Source organism: Numenius arquata, chromosome 19, assembly GCF_964106895.1.
Source record: "Numenius arquata chromosome 19, bNumArq3.hap1.1, whole genome shotgun sequence".
In the NCBI taxonomy this organism is placed as follows: domain Eukaryota; kingdom Metazoa; phylum Chordata; class Aves; order Charadriiformes; family Scolopacidae; genus Numenius; species Numenius arquata.
In genome coordinates this window covers 2,961,630-2,982,073 of record NC_133594.1, presented here as the reverse complement: position 1 = coordinate 2,982,073, position 20,444 = coordinate 2,961,630, and the positions used below count along the sequence as shown (strand labels likewise).

The 20,444-nt window shown below is 42.2% G+C and overlaps 1 protein-coding gene across 4 annotated transcripts in view; it reads left to right on the top strand.

Moving 5' to 3' along the window:
- The window catches only part of TNC (tenascin C), a 49,035-nt gene that overhangs the window by 12,557 nt on the left and 16,034 nt on the right, over window positions 1-20,444 (top strand). The window contains exons 10-15 of one of the 4 annotated variants that reach the window (XM_074161339.1): window positions 4,201-4,620; window positions 7,345-7,617; window positions 9,647-9,919; window positions 11,063-11,335; window positions 16,455-16,727; window positions 18,219-18,491. The exons of 1 other annotated variant lie outside the window; for it this stretch is intronic. In XM_074161339.1, coding sequence (XP_074017440.1) covers window positions 4,201-4,620; window positions 7,345-7,617; window positions 9,647-9,919; window positions 11,063-11,335; window positions 16,455-16,727; window positions 18,219-18,491 — 1,785 coding nt within the window. The remainder of the gene's footprint in view (window positions 1-4,200; window positions 4,621-7,344; window positions 7,618-9,646; window positions 9,920-11,062; window positions 11,336-16,454; window positions 16,728-18,218; window positions 18,492-20,444) is intronic. 2 more of the 4 variants (XM_074161340.1, XM_074161341.1) reach the window with 2 other exon arrangements.

Genomic DNA, 20,444 nt, shown 5'->3' with positions numbered 1-20,444 from the left:
CTAACCCTAACGCAGGAGCCAGAGCAGCTTTCTGGCTCTGGGAGCTTTCTTGCTCCAGAGGCCCCAGAGATGCAGGAGGATGCACTGAGGGACCTTGTGGTCTCGAGGGTCACAGACCACAGCTTTAGTGTCTCGTGGTATGCAAATACAGGAGTCTACAGTAGTTTTGTGGTGGAGTACAAGGAAGTGTCATTGGCAGCCGGGTCCCCTGCAGAAACCTTCCTGCCCAGAGAATCCTTAGGTGCTGTGATTGACGGCCTCCAAGCTAACACTTCCTATAAAATCAAGGTGTATGGATTGGCCGGAGAACAGCGCTCTTCTCCTCTGGAAGCTGTGGCTACAACAGGTACCTCCTTTTGTTATTAATGAAGGTATCACAAAATAGGGTAAAGCTTATTTGTTAGAGGTCCTACCCAGCATATCACTTACATTTTTGTTTAAAACCAGTTCAGAAATCAAAGGAAATGAGCCATTTTATTAGATGGAGGGACCTTTCTGGCAGCATGTCTTGAGAACGTTACATCAGATTAACAACTAATCTGTAGGGTGAGCACGTAACCCCGCTCTGAGGAAGCTGAGCAGTCAGACTGCAGCTTTGTTCCTTCTTGTTCTGGTTCTGGAACCCTGCCTGATAGCACAATGTGGGTCCTGGAGGGGGACGGATGGTAATACATCAGGCGTGAGAGGCCTGTGGAGCTAAATGAGTGGACATTAGAGAAACCAAGTGCCAACCTCAAATTCCTCTGCTGAAGGACCCAGATTGTGCAGCAACTGCTGAACAAATCATGGATGTGATACTGTCTTCCCTCTAGAAGCGAGTTGCCCATAGGAGCATGGCTTGGAGAAGTAACTTTTCCATTCTGTTGAATGTTTTTAAGAAGATTCATGCTGTTTGCCAAAGACCCTTGTCTGTGTTGTGCATCGCTCTCTCTTCCTCTCCTGGCTTCTACTAGTCTTAGATTGTGCCACCCTTTTGTATACAAACCCAAAGAAAAATTAGGAGGAATGATTAGGTGAGCCAGTTCAATGGGAAACTACAGTACTGACCACTGGGAAAATAAATTTGCCAGTAAAGATTGTCCATGTCTTCAGCTGATTCCTCTGCTAAGAGAACCCGAAGCTGACTTCAGTATGAGGATTTTTAGTGGTAGCTGCTGTAGTATTTTGGGCTTGTGATATGCTTTCTTAATGAAATTCAGAGGTGCACCAGGACTGTAAGCCCAGTTTAATCAGCTGGTTGAGAGAGGGGAAAGCCATTTAGCCAAAGGGGTCTGAGAAGAGTGCAAATTCCTTGGTAGGCCATCATGTCTTACAGGGTACTTGAGCTGATGAGAGACTCCGCAGTGAAATTGGCAGCTAGCCCCTGTTGGAAAATAATATAAAATCCAAGAGACAGAAGCAAGAAATGATACAGAATCCTGTTTGCTTCATCCCAAGTAACCAGGGAGATGTCCTGGCAGGACACTAACCTTCTTTGGTAAAATCGCCAGTGAAGCATCACAATGGAATTCCTCAAAAGGCCATCAACAGCAGTATAGACATATTTAGGCCATATTCAGCCTGAAGATCTTACTAAGAGAATGATATTGAGAAGTATTGCAGCCTGAGGAAGAGCGTATGTTTGTTGTCCATCCAGTGTTCCTTCTACATAGCTTTCAGCTCTTTGGCATCTACTATTCATTCATCTTGCCACCATGAATCCTTTGTCTGGCTGTCATCCACCCACCTAGGGCTCCTGGAGCTCTCTTTCTCTTCTCCCCATCTATTCTCCTAGTTGCTAAGTCAAATGTTTGAACTCCATTGGTCTTGTTATCCTGCAGTTTGATTGTTTTCCAGATTTTCCATTATCTATCTGCAACTGTCTGTGGTATCAGAGTATTTTCCGTGTATTCATATAATTGTCTTTTTTCTATCTGTTGTATGTTTGTACACAACATCACATATTCCTCCATTACACATGGACATGATGTGGGCTATATGTTTGTTTATAGGTGTGTGTAGAGGGTACACCCCTCTTTCTTATCCACAAATTCATTTATGGAGTCAAGTCATTAAACCCAAGGCATTATTCAGAAATAGGCCTGAAAAAACATCAGAGGTAATATAACTACATATTATTATATATGCTCCATGAGACAATCTGTACGTGGCAACCTCCCATGCAGTTGTCAAAGTTGGCACAATAAAATTAACCCACTTGTGACAGCAAAATTCTGAATTAAAACACCAGTTAAGTGATTGGTCCCTCTGTTTTTGTATAATGCAGCTGAACTCTTGCCGTGTTTCCTGTTCAGATTAGAGAAACCAGGTCCTTGTGTGGTTATACTGAATCTGACAGGAATCGGGAAGAAAAGTCAGTAGGGATAGTCAAGTAATTGAGGGAAAATGAGGCATTGGTTTTGACTAATATTACACAGGGTTTTCTTAGGGATCCTCAGTATAACAGGAGAGTTATGCAGCCTTGTTTTTTCTTTTTCCCTTGTATTTTTGGATGTTTCACCCTAGGTTTCCAACTGCGTGGCAGTTTCCCAGTGGGACCGTCCACAGCCCAGAGCTGTGCATGTATAATGTTTTGCTGCCCTTTCCTCCCCACTGCTCTGTTCACTCTGTGCATGTCTTCTGCAGAAATACTCCACAGTACAGCCCAGCTACCACTACGCATGCTAAGCAGACAACCTTAAGGTTGAAAAAGTACCAGCGCACTTGCTTGACGCCACAGCTTTTTGCCTGCTCCCAGAATAGGAAAGGGCTGGACGTTGGTATCTAATTGTGCACAAGGGGCTGAGAGTTACAGAATCCTAACGGTTCCCTACTGCATGTCTTCCTGCTTTGTTATGTGAGCTCAGGAATCCTGGTGCAGTCAGATAGTTCTGTTTACTGAGAAAGAAGGGATTCTTTCCAGTGGTCACCATGGCAGAGATGCTGGTGTGATGACAACGTGGTCGTATTCAGGTCTGTAGGGCCTGGTTCAGACCATGTGCTGGGGTAATTTAAGGAGGGCCCTTACCTAAGTCAAGAATATCAATGAGACATGTTATTATAAATAACTGTTTGCCTCATGGGCTTCTCTCCTTCCTGGAGGTGAGCACAAAACAATGTTTTTACATCTGTATTTGTCCTAAGAGTATATTTTCAAGATAACATTTCTGCATTTATTTGAAAATATTTTTAATTGATCTTTCTCCTCTGAGAAGTTTTTTTTCTGATACATGTGTGACTTTGGAGACAGATTCTGAATCCTGAGTAGGTATTTGTGCTGATCTGATTGATGGTGGTAGATGACTTGCTCTCTCTTAATTGAATGCAAGTGGAGCATGAAAGCAAGGCAGTCACCGAGGTGTGAAATGATGTGGTTTTCCACTAATGAGGAGATAATTCTGCATGTCAGAAAAATCACCTGCCTGTTGCCTTGCAGCTGTGATCAGAAACACATTCTCTGTGGTCTCCACAGCTCTCAGATTTTCAGAATCTCACTGTACCACAAGATATGTTCACAGATCATTCAGCATGTTGAAGTTGGCCAAGTCTTTTTCCCTTCTGTTCCTTTGGATCTCTTTAAAGAAAGGTTGCTCAAGTTCTTTCTGTCTTGGTTTTTAGGTAAGGTTGTGTGTCCCCCCCTGCCTATTTTGAAAATTCGGCATGTATCCAGATGGATAACTCCTCCAAACCTGTTTTTGGTTGGATAGGAGGAGATTTAGCATGCTTCTGCTGCGGCTAATTTCTTAGCCTGGATTCGGATATGTTTATGATGTTTGGCATGCATTCCACTTCTGGTTTGTATCCGAAGCAATAACTAACATGCTGTAATAAAGATAAAAGGCATGCTTGAGAGGCTTAGGGTTGACATCCTCATGGATGTAAATTAGCAAAGTTCTTTGGAGGTAGTCAAACTGTACTGATTTACATCAACTGAGGATCAGCCCATTTCTCTGCTGGAAGTGTTTCAGCTCATCTCTGTGTTTAATGGTTGTTGCTCTGGATCTGCTTGTTAGTGTGGTTGCGTGAGAACCACGTTGTGCTTGGTGATGCTACCTTTGCTTGTGGCCTGGATTCAGTCTCCAAAAAAGAAGTACCCATCTGTTTTCTCTGTTCTTAGAGCTCTTTAATGCAAAGCACACAAACTGTTTCGTAGCAGATGTTAGCTGTATGTTTGGGGGTTTATTGTCAGGAAATTTTAACTTGTAATTTACCTCTGTTTAGTGCATCTAGTCACGGCACCGGGAGAATCAAACAATGAAACGTCATTTAATCCTACCAGTCCTGCACCTACAGAGCTAAGTTATTTAACAAACCCCGGCACTGATTCTCAAGCTCTGCTTTTGGTGCCCACTGACCTTCCCATCTCAGAAGCCACTGGTGCTCTTCATGACCTTAATATAACACACAGGACTTTCAGTAGTTTCACCTTGTCTTGGGCAGCGCAGGATGAGGTATTTGATCAGTTCTTTATCACTCTGAAAGACCTGTCCAGTTTAAACAGAACACAGGAAATCTTTTTGCCGGGAAACCATCGAGAAACAGAAATTACCAGTCTCACAGCTGGCACACAGTACCAGATTACCCTCCACGGAAGCACTCAAGGTCAGCTCTCTCGGTCCCTGGAAGCCCTAGCTGCTACAGGTATTTTCTATGGATTCATTCGCACTATGTTCCTTTTCTCCTTTGAAATACAGAACTTCATTTTCGTACTGCTGTTCCACTGCAGAAATGCTAGGCTTTGTGAGTGATACCTTTCTTCTTAGCTGTTTTTTTTTTCTTTCTTCCTTTTGCACGGGATGAAACTCTTGTTGCTATGGAATGAGAGCCCTGAGTGGTGCAGCATGGATGATGCCCCATGCAGCTTCTGAAGTGATGTAGCATCAATTCTCTCTTTTCAAACTGCATGCAAAGAGAGACATTGATGCATCTGCTATTTACAAGGAACATGAAAATAGCAAGATGCTAGAAGTATTTATCTGGATTGTGGCTCAAACACAAGAAAGATGGCAAGGAGGTTGTGGTTTGCAGCATTGGCATGGAAGCGGTGATGTCAGAGAAAAAAAAAGATTGGAACACATTGGGAGTATACCTTTCTGAAAACTTCCACCTCTTATCCCTATTACATGAATTTCATGAGGAAGCAGGCCTTTGGCCACAAGGCTCAGTTTGATGATGATCAAAGAACCAGTGTGTAAGTTCATATCTTTAGTACCTAGCTGGAGACTAATGACCGTACCTGTCCATCACCCAAACCCAAATTCACAGCATGAGATACAATATTTACATAGAAACACAGAGGTTATTTCACACCTACTACAAGGCAGGAGCAGGCTCAGCTCTCAATGGTTTGTTCTCTCTCTTTTTTTTTTTTTTTTTTTTTTTAATAAGAAACATCATCCCTTGATATCATTTGCCACGACGTTGTCATTGTTTTGTCGTATATGTTGGATGCTTTGTGGATGAGGCTCTTGGAGGTCTCCAACAGTCCAAGTTGCTGCATGATTTTGTATGAGAATCTCCTGGTCCCTAGAGAGCATGATGGGGTTGTGTGCGCTTCCATGGCAGACATGCATGAGAAACAAACGGGAGGTGAAGGGATGCTGCATCTTGGAGGCAAATGAAACTGAGCACTCTTCAGAGAAATCTGAATTGCTTTTAAGCTGTGATGATGACTGCATTACTTATTATAATCAAGCTTTTACTTGAAAGATTTTACCTTACTGCAACTTCTGTTTTAGTTTCATTTTCATTTTAAGGAAATGTATTTGTTTTATTTGTTTGTGTTGCCATGAAAAGATCATTATTTCTGATACAACCAGTTCCTTTTCTGTCCTACTTCCTCTTTTTCAGCTAAACAGTGCTATTTTTACAGGATTCATATTTTTGCATCAATGTATCTTATTTCTGTTCCTGATGAAGAAAAACAGCTCTGGATTAATTTTTTTTTTAACATCCTTGTGTTACTTCATAAACAATCTCTTCCTTTCTAACAGGATGGGAAAAGCTCATCAAAACTTTTGCTTTCCTGAGTAGTAGCAATTTACTATATATAACTGAATCTCACTGAAGGTAATGGGTTGTGATCTATAAGTGCGCAGCCTCTGAAAATACAGCCCCAGCTACCTATATAAGACTATAAAACACTCGTACTATAAGCACTCTGGTTTTTGCAGGGGGAAAATTTGAGTAATGTGCTGAGCTTACTTTTCATTTATTCCAGGTCCCCTTTACCTTCTGCCTTAAAATATACATAAAGCTTAAAGTTGAAGTTTAAAACTGACAAATCAGATCCATTTCCCTCCTGCATTGTGTCTTACAAGTTCTTAGTTGTGCAGATTGGGATTATTCAGCTAGACTCTCTTATTATTATAATGCTTAAGTATAGACAGTGCAAGTAAGTAAGAAAAGTGCTAGAAAGTCATTGCAGTCCATGGGCTAATGATAGATCACAGAGTAAGATTTTTCACGTAGAGAAAAGCAGGTATTGTTCTGTCATTTTCCCAAATGACTGCTAATTTTAAAGAATCAGTTGTATTTCCTCTGTAACAGAGCACTTTCTATTCTTGCTGGGAAAATGACCTAAACTTTCAGATTTAACAGCATCAGAGAGTTAGCTCTGATGGTTCCCCAATTCCTTGGCCCACCCTGGTGATGACTTTTGAGAATGTTGATTTCTGTGAATGCAGATTTCAATTTGAGATTAATATCAGTAATTCTGAAAATCCAAGTTTCTCTGCCTCCAGGAAGGTTTTGTGGACAGAATAACGTAATATAAGGAAGACAAATCCATTAAACTGAAGACATGCAGACAAAGAGGAATTTTCCCTTCTTTATTATTTTGGATTAAAAATAGTTTGGAAGAATAAATAGCATCCTTCTTGTGGACACAATTGAAAGCATAAACACCTGAATCCAAGTATTCCAAACTCAGTGTCTTCCTACCCTTACAACAGGCATTATTGCAGTATTCACAGTCACTTCATAGTGGCAAACACTGAGTTATTAGCAGTGCAGTAAAGGGGTTATAGTAATACTTACTTGTCTCATAGGGAGTTGTAATTAATGTTGGCAAAACACTTGCAGCTGTAAGATGGTCTGTAAGTTGCTTTCTGTAAGCATTCTTTTAGAATTAATGTGGTTATTATGTCTTACTACAATTCTTTTCTTAATGTTCTGTTTTGCCATGTCTCTGAAGAGACTTTACAAGTTACCTGAGGCAGCTGAGAATGTAAATGCGTGTGTGTGGGTGCATCTCTGTGTCACTGATTACAAATTAAATTCATTAAGAGGGAACATCATTAAGTAATACCTCATCACCACTACTCTGTAATCTGAGTAACTGATTGACTCTCTGTCCTTATTCAGAGGAGGAACCTGAGCTTGGAAAACTATCAGTATCAGAGACTGGCTGGGATGGTTTCCAGCTCACCTGGACAGCAGCCGATGGGGCCTATGAGAACTTTATCATTCAGGTGCAGGAGCTGGACAATCCCGAAGAAACCTGGAATATCACAGTCCCAGGTGGACTGCGCTTTATGAATATTACAGGCCTCAAGGCCAACACACCTTATAACATCACACTTCGCGGTGTGATTCAAGGCTACAGGACCAAACCTCTTTCTCTTGAAACCACGACAGGTATCTCTTCAAGTCGCTCATCCAGCCTCATGGCTCCCTTTCCTTGCAGACAGGGAAGGGAGCCGGAGCTATTACTCGGAAAAGCTTGCTCGATTGGTCGGCTTTGCATGGGGTGCACTGAACTCATTAAAGCTTGGCTGAAGATCTCTGGCATGGAAATGTCTCACGATCAGACTTTCCCATAAGAGTCTTGGTGCCCCCATCGAGCCCTTTGCTTTTAGGAATGCTTTTTTCCCCCACCTCAGAATGGCTTGTTTTGTTCCCTTTACTCACTTTTCTGCTGGTTGACACTAACAGCAAAACCCAACTGGCTGTTGCACATGCTCGGGAAAGCCCAGGTTGCCTTGTAACATTATAAAAATCTGTTCTTTATAGTGCAGATAATCAAATCCTGGGAATATGTTTAGTTTTTACCCTTCAGAAGCTACCTCTGAAATTATGCCCCAGTTTTTGTGTAAATACAAACTCAGGGCTATAGTGTGTGCATCTGTCTTGAGGGCAAGGACAGACACATTCTGTATGTTCTCATATAGATAAAACCACAAGTGAATTCCTACGAGGAGCAGTATTGTTTGTTAAGCCACACATGGCTGTTAAACAGTCATATTGGTCTGGAAAAGGTATAATGCCAGAAGACCAAATTTGGCAGAACTACCCTGGCATAAAACTGACCTGAAAGAAGGAAGGTGAGCCCCACATTATTAGAAGGTTGCATGAAACGAATCAAGAGCCACAAAAATAATTTTCTGGCTGATCTTGTGAAAGACTTCAGTTTTAAGCTCTCAGACGAGAGCTTATCATGAGCTTTGACCGAGAAGTAAATACGCACTTATGTCTATCTTGTATGGCTCACTGACTCTTCCAGGTGTTATGATTATTGGTAACAAACAGGATATGAATTAATTGGCAATAAAGGGACATCAGTGGTTCTTCCTTCAGGTAATTTTTTGTAGACAGTGTCTGCTGCCTCTGGGCTTCCTTACAGACCTTTGCAGCCTCCTGGGATTGTGAGATGGCCCGAGCTTGCTCATATTTGATTTCCCCAAGCTCGTGTTACCCAGCACATAAGGGGTACACATAAGAACTAAATAGAATTAAAACATTAAATGCAATAGACTTGCTTGTTTCAATAATACTTTAAGCTGCCTGGCTTAGGTAGAAATGTGTCTGGCGCAAGGCCCTTGCTTTGGGCTGTGTCCTGCTGTGGGCTAGAAGTCCTGTGCTTTGGGAGTCCTGAGTGTGAGCTGGTAGCAGATTGCCCATTGAAACCAGACAAATGCAGCTGGACAAAGGGGGCTGTACAGGGACAAACAAGGAAACAGACAGCATGGGTGTCCTGCCTAAGCATGCAATGTGTTCTCTTTTTGCTAACTCAATGAAAACAGCAAAAGATGCCCTGCTGAGGTTTTCCCTTCCCGGGTCATGCTCAGCACTCGGCTTTTCAAAATTTTCCTTTCTGGGGATTTCCAATTGTCAGAATTTTCTGAGCCTTCCTGTAGCATGCCAGGGATGTCTACAGAGAGGAAGAAACCCCAAGGCAGCTATCACCGCTTTGCATTTTGGCTCCAGCTCCAAAATTACATGCCAGCTTTCATAGGCTTAAGCTGAAAGGGAAAGTAAAAGAGCAAAAAAAACCACAACCTTTTCCTTTGGACAAAGAAATAGCTCTAGTTTTAGCTTCTTCTAAAACTGACTTTTCCAAATGCCCTAGGGGCATTCAGAAAAGTTCTTTTGCATCTGGTTTCATGCTCAGAACTCGAAAACACATGGCTGCTCCTGGAGGTAAAAAGAAATAGCCAGAGCCTTAAAGCTTGTTTTTCTTTTTTTTTTTTTTTTTTTAAACATTTTGAGATGCTTTCATTTGATTTCTTCCCCTTAGCACCTGTCTGCTTGTAGCAAGCTTTTACTCAAACCCTTTTCTCCAGCAGCAGCTTCGAGTGCTGCCAGCATGAGCAGAGCAGCACAGCATTTCAGAGCTGGAGGAAGTACAGGACCGTCCCCTTCTGACCAATGTTGTTTCCCTCCTCAGGAGCGCACCCAGAAGTTGGTGAGCTAACCGTTTCCGACATTACTCCTGAAAGCTTCAACCTTTCTTGGACAACCACCAGTGGGGACTTCGACGTCTTTACTATTGAAATTATTGATTCTAACAGGTTGCTGGAGCCCATGGAGTTCAACATCTCGGGCAATTCAAGAACTGCTCATATCTCAGGGCTTTCCCCCAGCACTGATTTTGTTGTCTACCTCTATGGAATCTCTCATGGTTTCCGCACACAGGCAATAAGCACTGCAGCTACAACAGGTATATAAAACCTACCTCAATGCTAACTCACCTTTTTCTAACTCTTCCTTACAGGTTGTGCCCCTTTCCCTGCCCTCAGCTACCCCATAAGCCTACCCATTACCAAATCCTCTACCTCATTGTTTGACAACTCCTAAGGAAGACCTTCTGGAGCCATTTTGAACTGTGAATGTTAAACCACCCTCAGATACAGCAAAGTCAGTCAATCACACTGTGAAGTGATTTTGTTCACACAATAAGTTCGCTCTTGTTCAAACATTAAGGTTGGGGCAACCTCTGACAGGGATGAGAAGCAAAACAAATTTCCCAAGAAGGAAGTTAGAGATGATTCATTATGTTAGTCTTGTAGTATGTGTTTGCATCTGTCATGGAGCATAGAGGGGACACTACTTCTGTCAGATAAGCTGATTTCTAGATGCAGTTTTTATCCTGATTCTCTAAATAGATTTCAGGCACATTTCAGTCTGTGACAGCAGACTCCTACAAGGCAGATGCATTGCTTAAATTCAGCTTCAGAATTCAGTTTACATGGGATGAGAGACTGGAAGAGTCTACTTGACTTGATGTTTTGAATGAAATAGGTAGGCATTTAGTTGTTGACACATTAGGCATCTTCAGGTTTTATAGTTGACAGTTTTTCCAGAACGGACAGGGAAGTCAAATGTTCGATGTGCTTTGGCAGTATGAAAAGATTTTGACAGTATGAAAGTGGAAGGAGAGGACTAGACCATGGAAGCAGAAGGTGCGTTCTCATAGCAGACAGATAATAGCTCATGTTATGATCATTTAATCTCTCTACCAAATTTTGCCTGCTGACATGATCTTAGGAAAAGTTATCATAGCAATTTGTCATAGCAACAGATTAATGTGGTCAATGACAATAAACAGAATATAAAATTTCAGTGATCAGATAATACGGAGGTGCAGTTTCTAGAATCAGCAGATTGTGAATATCCTCACTGAATCATGGGTAACATAGGCAGGTGACTGCAGGGGTTGTGGTATGGAAAACATTGAGAAACACAAGGCTAGGTGATTTTTATGACCTGTGGCTCATATGAACTCAAACTTCTATATTATTTTATTTTGTTGCTTTGGGTTTTAATAATTGCAATACATTTCCATTTGTTTTTCTTCCTGTAGTAGAGGAACCTCTCCTTAGCAAACTCACTGTATCAAATGCTACCTCAGACAGCATGTCACTCACGTGGGAAGCGCAGGACAAGGCCTTTGACCATTTTATTCTGGAAGTCAGAAACTCTGACTTCCCTTTGGACTCCCTGGTGCACACAGTGCCAGGGGGCTCCCGGCGCTATGTAGTCACCAACCTCAAAGCTGCCACTAATTACACTGTCCAACTCCATGGTGTAATTGATGGGCAAGGTGGTCAGACCTTGACAGCACTGGCAACCACAGGTATTTCACTGTTTCACCTTCCAGGTTTGCTTTTTTCTTTCTTTTCTTATGCTGTCCACCGAACTGCTCTAAAACATGGCTCCAACTCATCATCGTTCCTTTAGTAAATTATAGGGAGGTCACTATTAGGGGAAGCTGAAATAAGGTGGGCTTGAGTGTACCAGAAAAAGAGAGACAATGGAAAAGGCTGAAAAAGTGCCCCCAGCATTAAGGGAGCCAGTAGTAAACCATGATTGGTTTCCTTATATATACACTCACCTGCAAGTTCTGTGTATATATAATCGACTTGCTCCAGATGATTAATATTTTGCACAGAGTATCTTTGCACTTGATCTGGAATAAAGTTCTTGTTCATCCCATCCTCACTTGCTTTGTTGTGGGTGGGAGGCCTTTGTGTCTTTATCAACCTGGAGAGGCACCTGCATGCCATTTTGGTTCTTCTTCTTAACCAAATGTCTTCCAAGGCATTTGTATCTCTTGTGGGAGTTTCATGCAGCATGCTCAATGACCAACCAAAACTGCATGGAGTGGTCTGGCTGCCTTGTGCTGGTTCTGATGTTCTTCTCTGTCTAGCATTTTTATGCCTTCCCAGCAGAGATCAGGGCTCAAAAAGCAAGTTCACCCTTTCTTGATGGTCAGCCCACCACTGTGACACTTGCATTGCTATCTTTGAGTCTCTAAGACCTGTCTGATTTCACTGGATGTCAGAGCTTTTCCTATGGTGATGGTGATTCCAGGATAGTGGAAGATCATTAAGACTTGCCTGAAGAGATAATTTCAACTTATTTTGCATGTAGTTTTCTTTGGAGCCTGGGTGTCATGATGTGAACGCGCCTGACTGGATGCAAGGGGCATGTGAAGGAATGCGGCCGTTTCAGGATGAGATTGGAAAGGATCCAATCTGTTTGACCTCCCCGACCTGCATGCAGGGCTGGTGGCTCCATGCTCGGTTTCACTGGGTTCTGTACCCAACCCTGTTTGCTTTGTGGATATTTTCTTATCTCCTCCTCTGTCTCTGGAAGTACCATGCTTACATGGTGACATCTTTACTGTCAGCCATGAAGGCATTGACGGTCACTGGTTGACAGCATGACAACAGCATGTGTCCTTAACTGGGGCCACTTGGATTCACCTGTTCTTAGACATTTCCAGAGAAGAACGTAGACTATTATTTTTAAAAGTCTTGCAATGAGGGACGGGGGTAAAAGTTGGAACATCTTGCAGCAGTTCATGTTTTAGTTAAGGAAGGGATTTCATCCTTTCACTGTTCTCTTTGTCGGTGGGATGCGTCTTTCTTACTTTTCTCCCAGCATGAATCACTGACATAGTTATTTTCTTGTATCTCACTGGCTGCATTTCCCAGGGTGTTCTTGGTTTGTACTCAATTGGCAAGAGAAAAAAAAAGAAAATCACACTTGAGAGCAGAAATGGGATTCTCTGGCCACCTGACTGATGGGTCAGGTTTGTGCTCTCTGTGCTCTAATGAATCTTTAATGATTTTATGCTAAATGGAATAACTTTAAAACAGGACGGCTGAGGAGCTCTCCCCCTCCTATAGCCTGAAGGCCAGGTTTCTCCCCTGGCCAGGGAGAGATGTGATTTTGAATTTCCTCTGTTTCCTCAAAGGAAAGTCTTTGCTTCTTAAAGAAGTGCCTTGATCACCAGTCAGTCAGGAGAGAAACAGCAGCGTTGTGGGGTTTTTTGTTCAGTCTATTAGACATTCTCTGATTGTGCCTAATCAGAGGATGAGGAACACCTTATCTGCGGAGTCTGGGGAGGTTTTGGCCTGAGATTAGTGCTGAGACAATCACTGTTAGGACTGAAAGCCCCTGTAAACTTCAGGGTCCAAAAATATAAGTATCTACAACTCCAGGCAGCAGAAACACTAAAGAGAAGCTGAACTGGGATTTCAAGGATGTCTGTTTTGGACTCACCTAATTCCTGCCTGAATCCTACTTTATCTACTCTGGAATTGCCATGGGTTTATGTTCCCATCAAATACCCAGTGTGGAGTTTCCTGCAATTTCTGTGGTTTTACCACAGGACTGTACGCTGTTGGTGCTTCTGTAAATCAGGCGCATCTTTCATTAGGAAAATTGAGAGTTTTTAAGAAAATTAAATGAAAAAATAAATGAAGAGTCAGCACTAATTTCAGTGGCTTCTTTCCAAAACCTTATAAAATAGCTCTTGCAGTGCTCCTTTAGTTTTTTTTCCTTCAAACTGCTGCAAAACAAGGCTAAAAGGTTCAGCCTTATCTTTAAGCATCTATAACCCTCCACTGCTAATTCCCCCAGCCCCCCAGAGTAATGCTGTCTCTTCACCTGTGTTCCTTTCTCCTTCAGAGGCCGAGCCACACCTGGGCACGCTCACACTCACAAACGTTACCCCCGACAGCTTCAACCTCTCATGGACCACAAGAGATGGGCCTTTTGCCAAGTTCGTTATACACGTTAGAGATTCCTATGCGGCACATGAGCCCCAGGAGCTTACGGTGTCGGGAGGTGCTCGCAGCGCTCACATCTCAGGCCTGCTCGATTACACGGGCTATGACATTAACATTAAGGGGACCACCAGTGCGGGTGTTCACACAGAGCCCCTCACTGCTTTTGTCATGACAGGTACCTGCTTAAAGGTTTGGAGTCTATTTATTGGCTTATAAAAATATGTATTCCAATATGAATAAAAAAACCCCTCTCTACGGCACTGAATATCTTGTCCAGCAGCAATGGTTTTGTTTGCAAACTTAGTTCAAGGATGGGTCAGACAAGCCATGTTGACCTTAAAAATTTTTTTCTAGGAGGTGTACTAGTTTAAAGTGAGTTAAAAGCCCTCTGGAGTCTTTCTCCCATGTGTAATAATCTTTTTTAACTCCTGAAATTTGAGGGGGAAATTTGCCTAATACTCAGTAGTTGCATCTGAGGGATCTAGAGAGGACTGGATTTTAGAACACCTCCTGTGCTGTGATGTCCCCTCAACACATCCCTTATGTCTGAATATTTTGTCTAGGTTTTGTCTGGGATTGGTTGTACATCACATGCCTCCTAGATGGTCAGGCAGATGCCACAGAATTCACCTTTTGTATGTTATGTGGCTGTTATGTGCCACTAGGGCTTGTCACATAGCCATAGGGGCACCCTAAATAGGATTAATAGAGAAATTGAGACCTTTTTCTTTTTCTCCTCCCTTCATTATCGTGCAGTGGGAACACCAGTTGCAGTAGCAGCGTCCCTTACGGCAACTGGGCTGCGCATTCCTGTGAAAGGCAATGTCCGTGATCATTTTCCTTAAGGCAAATGGTTGCGTTTTGCAGCAGCTCTGATCTGCCCCCTCATGACGTTCAGTCACACAGTCACAAGTGATCAACTCTGCCGTCAAAATCCCTGCTCTTTTGCTCCACCAGAGCACAAATGTTTTATTTTTGAAAATAAACCACGGACACTGATATTTTGAGAGGAAGCTTCCCACAACTGGGTAAACGCGTGGCACTCTCTGTGCCAGCAGTTCACGTGAACCTGCTGGGTTTAGTGTGTTGGTGTCACTCAATGCCTATCCCAGGAAAATAATTTCCGCATATTGGGCTCTTAGTTTGTTTACCCACCCTCCCAGAAACCAAACCAAAATGTGACTCTTTGGGATTGCTTGAATGCAGCAAGCCAACTGCAAAAATGTCTCCAAATTGAGTAAATTCAAGCTGAATCTCTGGCACCCAAACTTGTAAACTTCAAAACATAAGGACTTCCAAATTATAAAATTCTAGGAGGGAATTTTTATGCCAAATTCTAACAGAACATCAATTTCAGCAGTTGTGAAATGTCAAAACCAAACCCAAAGCCCTTTCCCAGAGAAAGTTTTGTGTTTAACTAACTGGTATTTTCTTAAGTGAGTGGAAGTTGAGTGATTGGAAGATCGGATGAGTTAGCTCCTGATTAAACAAAGCAAGGGTTGTCAAATAATTTAAATAAATACTAGCAATGCCTGGGATCCAGGATGAAGGCCAGGGCTTAGCAGAGCCAGTTGATCTTCCTATTTGACTTGTCAGATTTTGAGTGAGAAAAATACACTGCGAAATTATCTTGTGAAAATGTGGCCCTTTGGTTTTCAGAGACTTAGTGGGAAAGTTTTGAGGAGTTGATCCACAGCCTCTAAACTTTGACGAATGTCATGCTCATGTGGAAAAAAAAGATTCCTTATTGGAATTTCTTTAAGTTGTCAACATAGCACACGAGCAGCTGCCTGTGAAGCTCTTTGGACAGATTATTGCTCTGTTCTGCAGTCATTAGCCCCTGCCCTGAGCCAGTGCAAACTGGCGTCTCTCCTCTCCCCTACAAAAAAACCCCGTCTTGCGAGTATTTAGTATTTGCATCATGGAATCAGAGAATGGTTTGGGTTGGAAGGGACCTGAAAGATCATTGACTTCCAATCCCCCTGCCCTGGGCAGGGACACCTCCCACCAGACCAGATTGATCAAAGCCCCATCCGGCCTGGTCTTGAACCCCTCCAGGGATGGGGCAGCCACAGCTTCTCTGGGCAACCTGGGCCAGGGTCTCACCACCCTCAGAGGGAGAAATTTCTTCCTTGCACTGGCTGTGACCCTGAATGATCAGTGTCCTGCTTCTGGCAGTTCTTGTGGCATCTCTGACCCCTCCACCATTGAAAAGAAAAGCTGGAGATGTTCTCGTGAAGTAAAGAGGTAAAAAAGCAAAACATAGGAATTGTGAATGCCGAAGTTAAGGCTTTCCCCTAAAGCACTGATGGTGGGCACAAGTGAAAGGAAATAAAAGCTTTATGCATACTATTTCTAAAGCAGTTTTGGTTGTAACAGTCTTCCAGTGCATGTGAAACAGAAGAAATGTGCTTACACGGTGAGCTTGGAAGGAGTTTCAATGGAGCTTGTGATATGAGGTGCTGAGATATCCTTGATGAAAATTAAGAACTGGACACCTAACCTCTGGAGGCTCCATTGAAAATCCTAGTCTCGTGGTCCTGGCTATGCACTTCTATTAAATCCATACTTTGGGGAAAAAATGTGATTTATATTTGGTGGAATCTGTGACACTTTCTAATTTGCAATGTTTTTCGCTTCTTTTTTTGTATGTTTTTGCACCTTCCCGTCTTTTAGAGGCCATGCCCCCACTGGAAAACCTAACTGTGTCTGATATTAACCCTTATGGGTTCACAGTGTCGTGGATGGCATCGGAGAATGCCTTTGACAACTTTCTAGTAGTCGTGGTGGATTCTGGCAAGCTGCTGGACCCACAGGAGTTCCTCCTTACGGGAGCCCAGCGGCAACTGAAGCTTAAAGGCCTAATTACTGGCATTGGCTATGAGGTTATGCTTTATGGTTTTGCCAAGGGGCACCAAACAAAGCCCCTAAGCACTGTGGCAGTTACAGGTATTTTAATGTGAACAAATTGTTCTCTTCCACCCTTTCTTTCTCGCTTTTCTTCTCACATGGAAGATGTTTTATGCAATCCATTTGCAAAGCAAACCTTGGCTTTTGCATCCTTTTCTGCATCGTGGCTACACATAACTCCTCCCGATTTATGACAGATTCACCAGTGAAGTTCTGTTCCTTTTAACTTCGTGTCTTACTTCTGTCTTTGCGAGGGGTCCTGTCGAGGCGCATGACATGGGTTGAGGGCTAAAAGTGTCTGGTATTGTCATGCAGGTACTTCTAACCAAAATCTTTAAAGAAAAAAGGCTGCATGCGGGAGCTCGTCTTGTTAACAGCTGCTGGGCACATCAGCATTCACCAACTTGCCAACCAACAGGACCTGCAGGAAGAGTCGTACTGGATTTCTTGCCCATGGCCTCCTCTCTTTCACTCTCCTTGTGGGTTCTACCCACAGACCATCGAATGCTATCATTGCCACCCATGAAGTTGGCATCTCTCTCCAGAAAGCCTTAGCTCACGTTGTCAACCTCATTGTAGCTGCCACTTCCCAGCAGCATTTGAGCATTCTTGAAAAATCATTGCAGACTTATTCTCTAGCCCTGTAATCATCAAGTCTCGTGTCCGTGTTGCTGACTGTGCAGCAGCAAAGCTGGGGGTTACCCGATTGGAGGGTTGTTAGAAAATAAATAGGAATGTCTTTCTGTGGAAGAAGGAAGTGCATTGGAGATGCTGGGAGATAGTAACCATAGCATTATATTAGTAATAGTAGCATTTCTCTAGATAAAGATGCCCGACCATACTGAGCTAAAGATATTTTGCAGGTAATTCATAACTTAACAGCTCCTGTGGTCGTCTCGAAGGGGTTCTTTTGCTAAAGGCAATAGGTCTTGCATTTGGATTTAAGTTTGCTCTTTAAGGGATGTAAATTTTCATGATGCCCCTTTGCTGCTTCAGCATTTGTTTAATATTAAAGGATCCGTCTGATCAGAGGCATCACAGATGACAGAAGTGCATGAAATATGGGGTTTGCATGAAGAAAAAGACTCTTTCAAGTGGTTTCTATGTTGTCCTCCTAACAGAGAGAGACCTGACGGTATTACAGGCATGCCTGCCTTCTGTAACAAGAGCTTGTTTCTACGGTATATAAAGGTTTCGCATAGGTAGCAGGGAAGAAATGCACACGGAACTTACGATTAGCATGTGTAACTTTGCATGTCAGAGGCAAATGGTGTACGTCCGTGCCGTGGATTTGCTATCAAAGAGTGAAAGTTTGAATGGGCCTGCACACACTCACATGTATCTTCTTCCGTATGTATCTAATGTTAATATTTTTTTTTTTTTTTTTTTCAATAGCTGGCAGATTGTTTCCCTTTCTTTGAACTGTGGTTGGATTCTTGCAGTGTGCTATGTCCAGACCTCAGGCAGGTCTCTAATGAACTGACTAAAGAAATCATTTCTTTTCCCTGCTGCTATCTTCTCCTTTTTTAGAAGCAGAACCAGAGGTCGACAACCTTCTGGTTTCAGATGCTACTCCAGATGGATTCCGCCTGTCCTGGACTGCAGATGATGGGGTTTTCGACAGTTTTGTTCTAAAAATCAGGGATACCAAAAGGAAATCTGATCCACTGGAACTAATAGTACCGGGCCATGAGCGCACCCAGGATATAACAGGGCTGAAAGAGGGTACTGAATATGAAATTGAGCTCTATGGAGTTAGCAGTGGACGGCGTTCCCAGCCCGTAAATGCAGTAGCAACCACAGGTATTGTCTTCGCAGCAGGAATGGTGTAACGTGCTTATGCCTGTTTCTTTCAGCATCTCTCCGTTTCATAGCCAGCTCGGGCTGTTACCGAGGTGTTCAGACTGTCTCCTGCATGTCCTTTACCCATGTTACTGGTTCAGTGGGGTGTAGTTATTTTTAATCAATCATTTCATATTCCTTAGCTTGACCACCGTCTATTTAATATGGTTTTATTTAATTACTGTGATGAGCTGGAATTAGGCAGCAGAGTCTAGTGATTAAAGCGCTGGCTTTGAGAGCCAAGAAATATTGTCTCTCAATAAAAACAGCCTTTTTCAGTGATTTCCTGGGACTAATTACATATCAGGAGTCCACAATGATTACCTCCCTTGAAAAGGGATATGACAAAATTAACTTACCAAAGCTATTGAGAAGCTTTATTATTTATTTATTTAATTAATTTATTTATTTATATATTTATTGCTTGATCAGCAAAGGACTAAGCACCATTAATTTAGACTGATCTTATCAGGAGCAATATATGCTTGATAATTCAAAATAAACTTGAGTTTCTTGCAAAATCAAAGTTTTGAACTCCCTTAGCAGAAGTTACTTTGTATTTTCATTCTTGTGTATCAAAAGTTCTGGTGTAAATTAGCTTGGTGACATACCCAGCTAAGATCATACAGAAGAAAAGGTGCAGCCATGACTGCCAATTCATGCCATTTTGTTTTAAAAACGCCGAGGCCTTAATCCTCAATTGCATCATAGCATTTCCAACTCTAACCATTCTGTGATTTCCACAAAGCTGGAGTTCTTGCCTTTCATTGTTTCAGACTAATGAAGAAACATTGGAAACAAAACTGTAAATATCTGCTGTGTGAAGTTAGCCTAAATCTATATATGTTTCTGAAAAATTTCCACCAGGACAGACCTTCATTTTCTCACTGCCAGAGAGAAGGAGGAAGTTTTTCCTATTTGTAAGATGAATAGTTTTTCTTGTATTATTTTTGTATGAAAATAAGCAGATATTAATAAATTTAAAAGTTCTCAAGGCTTAGGTTGAATTCCTGAGATTAATTTAAACAAAAAAAAAAAGGGTTTATAATTTGAAGCATTTCATTTTGGTACTTTTGAATGAAGATTTCCATTTTTTTCCACCAAAATCATGGTTTCATTTTGAAACACATTTAATTCTAAAGCAAATGAAGCAATGTCCTATGACTAAAATTCTCTCTTTTAAAAGTGTTGAGCTTGTTGATATGAAAACATAACAATTTCAAATCAGTCTAATTCTGGGAGTAGGGGAACACGAAGGGGACAGGTAAGTTCAGCGTGTGAGGAAGCCAACAGAAATATATAAGAGAGGGATTTGCTCAGCTGTAGCAGTGTAATCCAGACAGTGCACAGAAAGGGGACAACAATAACTCAGTATAGAACAGCTTTTCCTGAAATAGCGTGGCCTCATGATTCACCTTAATGTCTGTAGCGCCGGTTGTTAGCATGGAAAGGCACAATTCTGACCAGCTCCTCTAATTGCCATCACATCCCTTGAATAAACAGCAGGGGCATAGATACGCTCACCCAGACATTTACATGAAGCAGAACATGCATTCATCACAAGCCATCTTTCTCCAGGCTCATGTGGGTTGACTCATAATGGAGAGAGATGTTTAAAGTCAACGGCCCTTGTTAGCAGCATGTCCCCATTTTCACTGACTTCCAGGATATTTATGGTAAACCACTAAGAGTTATCATTTTCCTCATGACTACATTCTTATTCAGTTCTTTCAGGGAGATTTAGCACATGTCACCATACTGAAGCCAATAGCCCAAAAGATGTTTGTCAGATGTAAATAGCCCATGGATAATTGATAATAGAGCTGGAGCCACAAAAATCCAGCTAAATAATTTGGACTGCAGGTTACACCACATTGGGTAGCTGGGCCACCAAGGCATCTAACCAATTTCTTT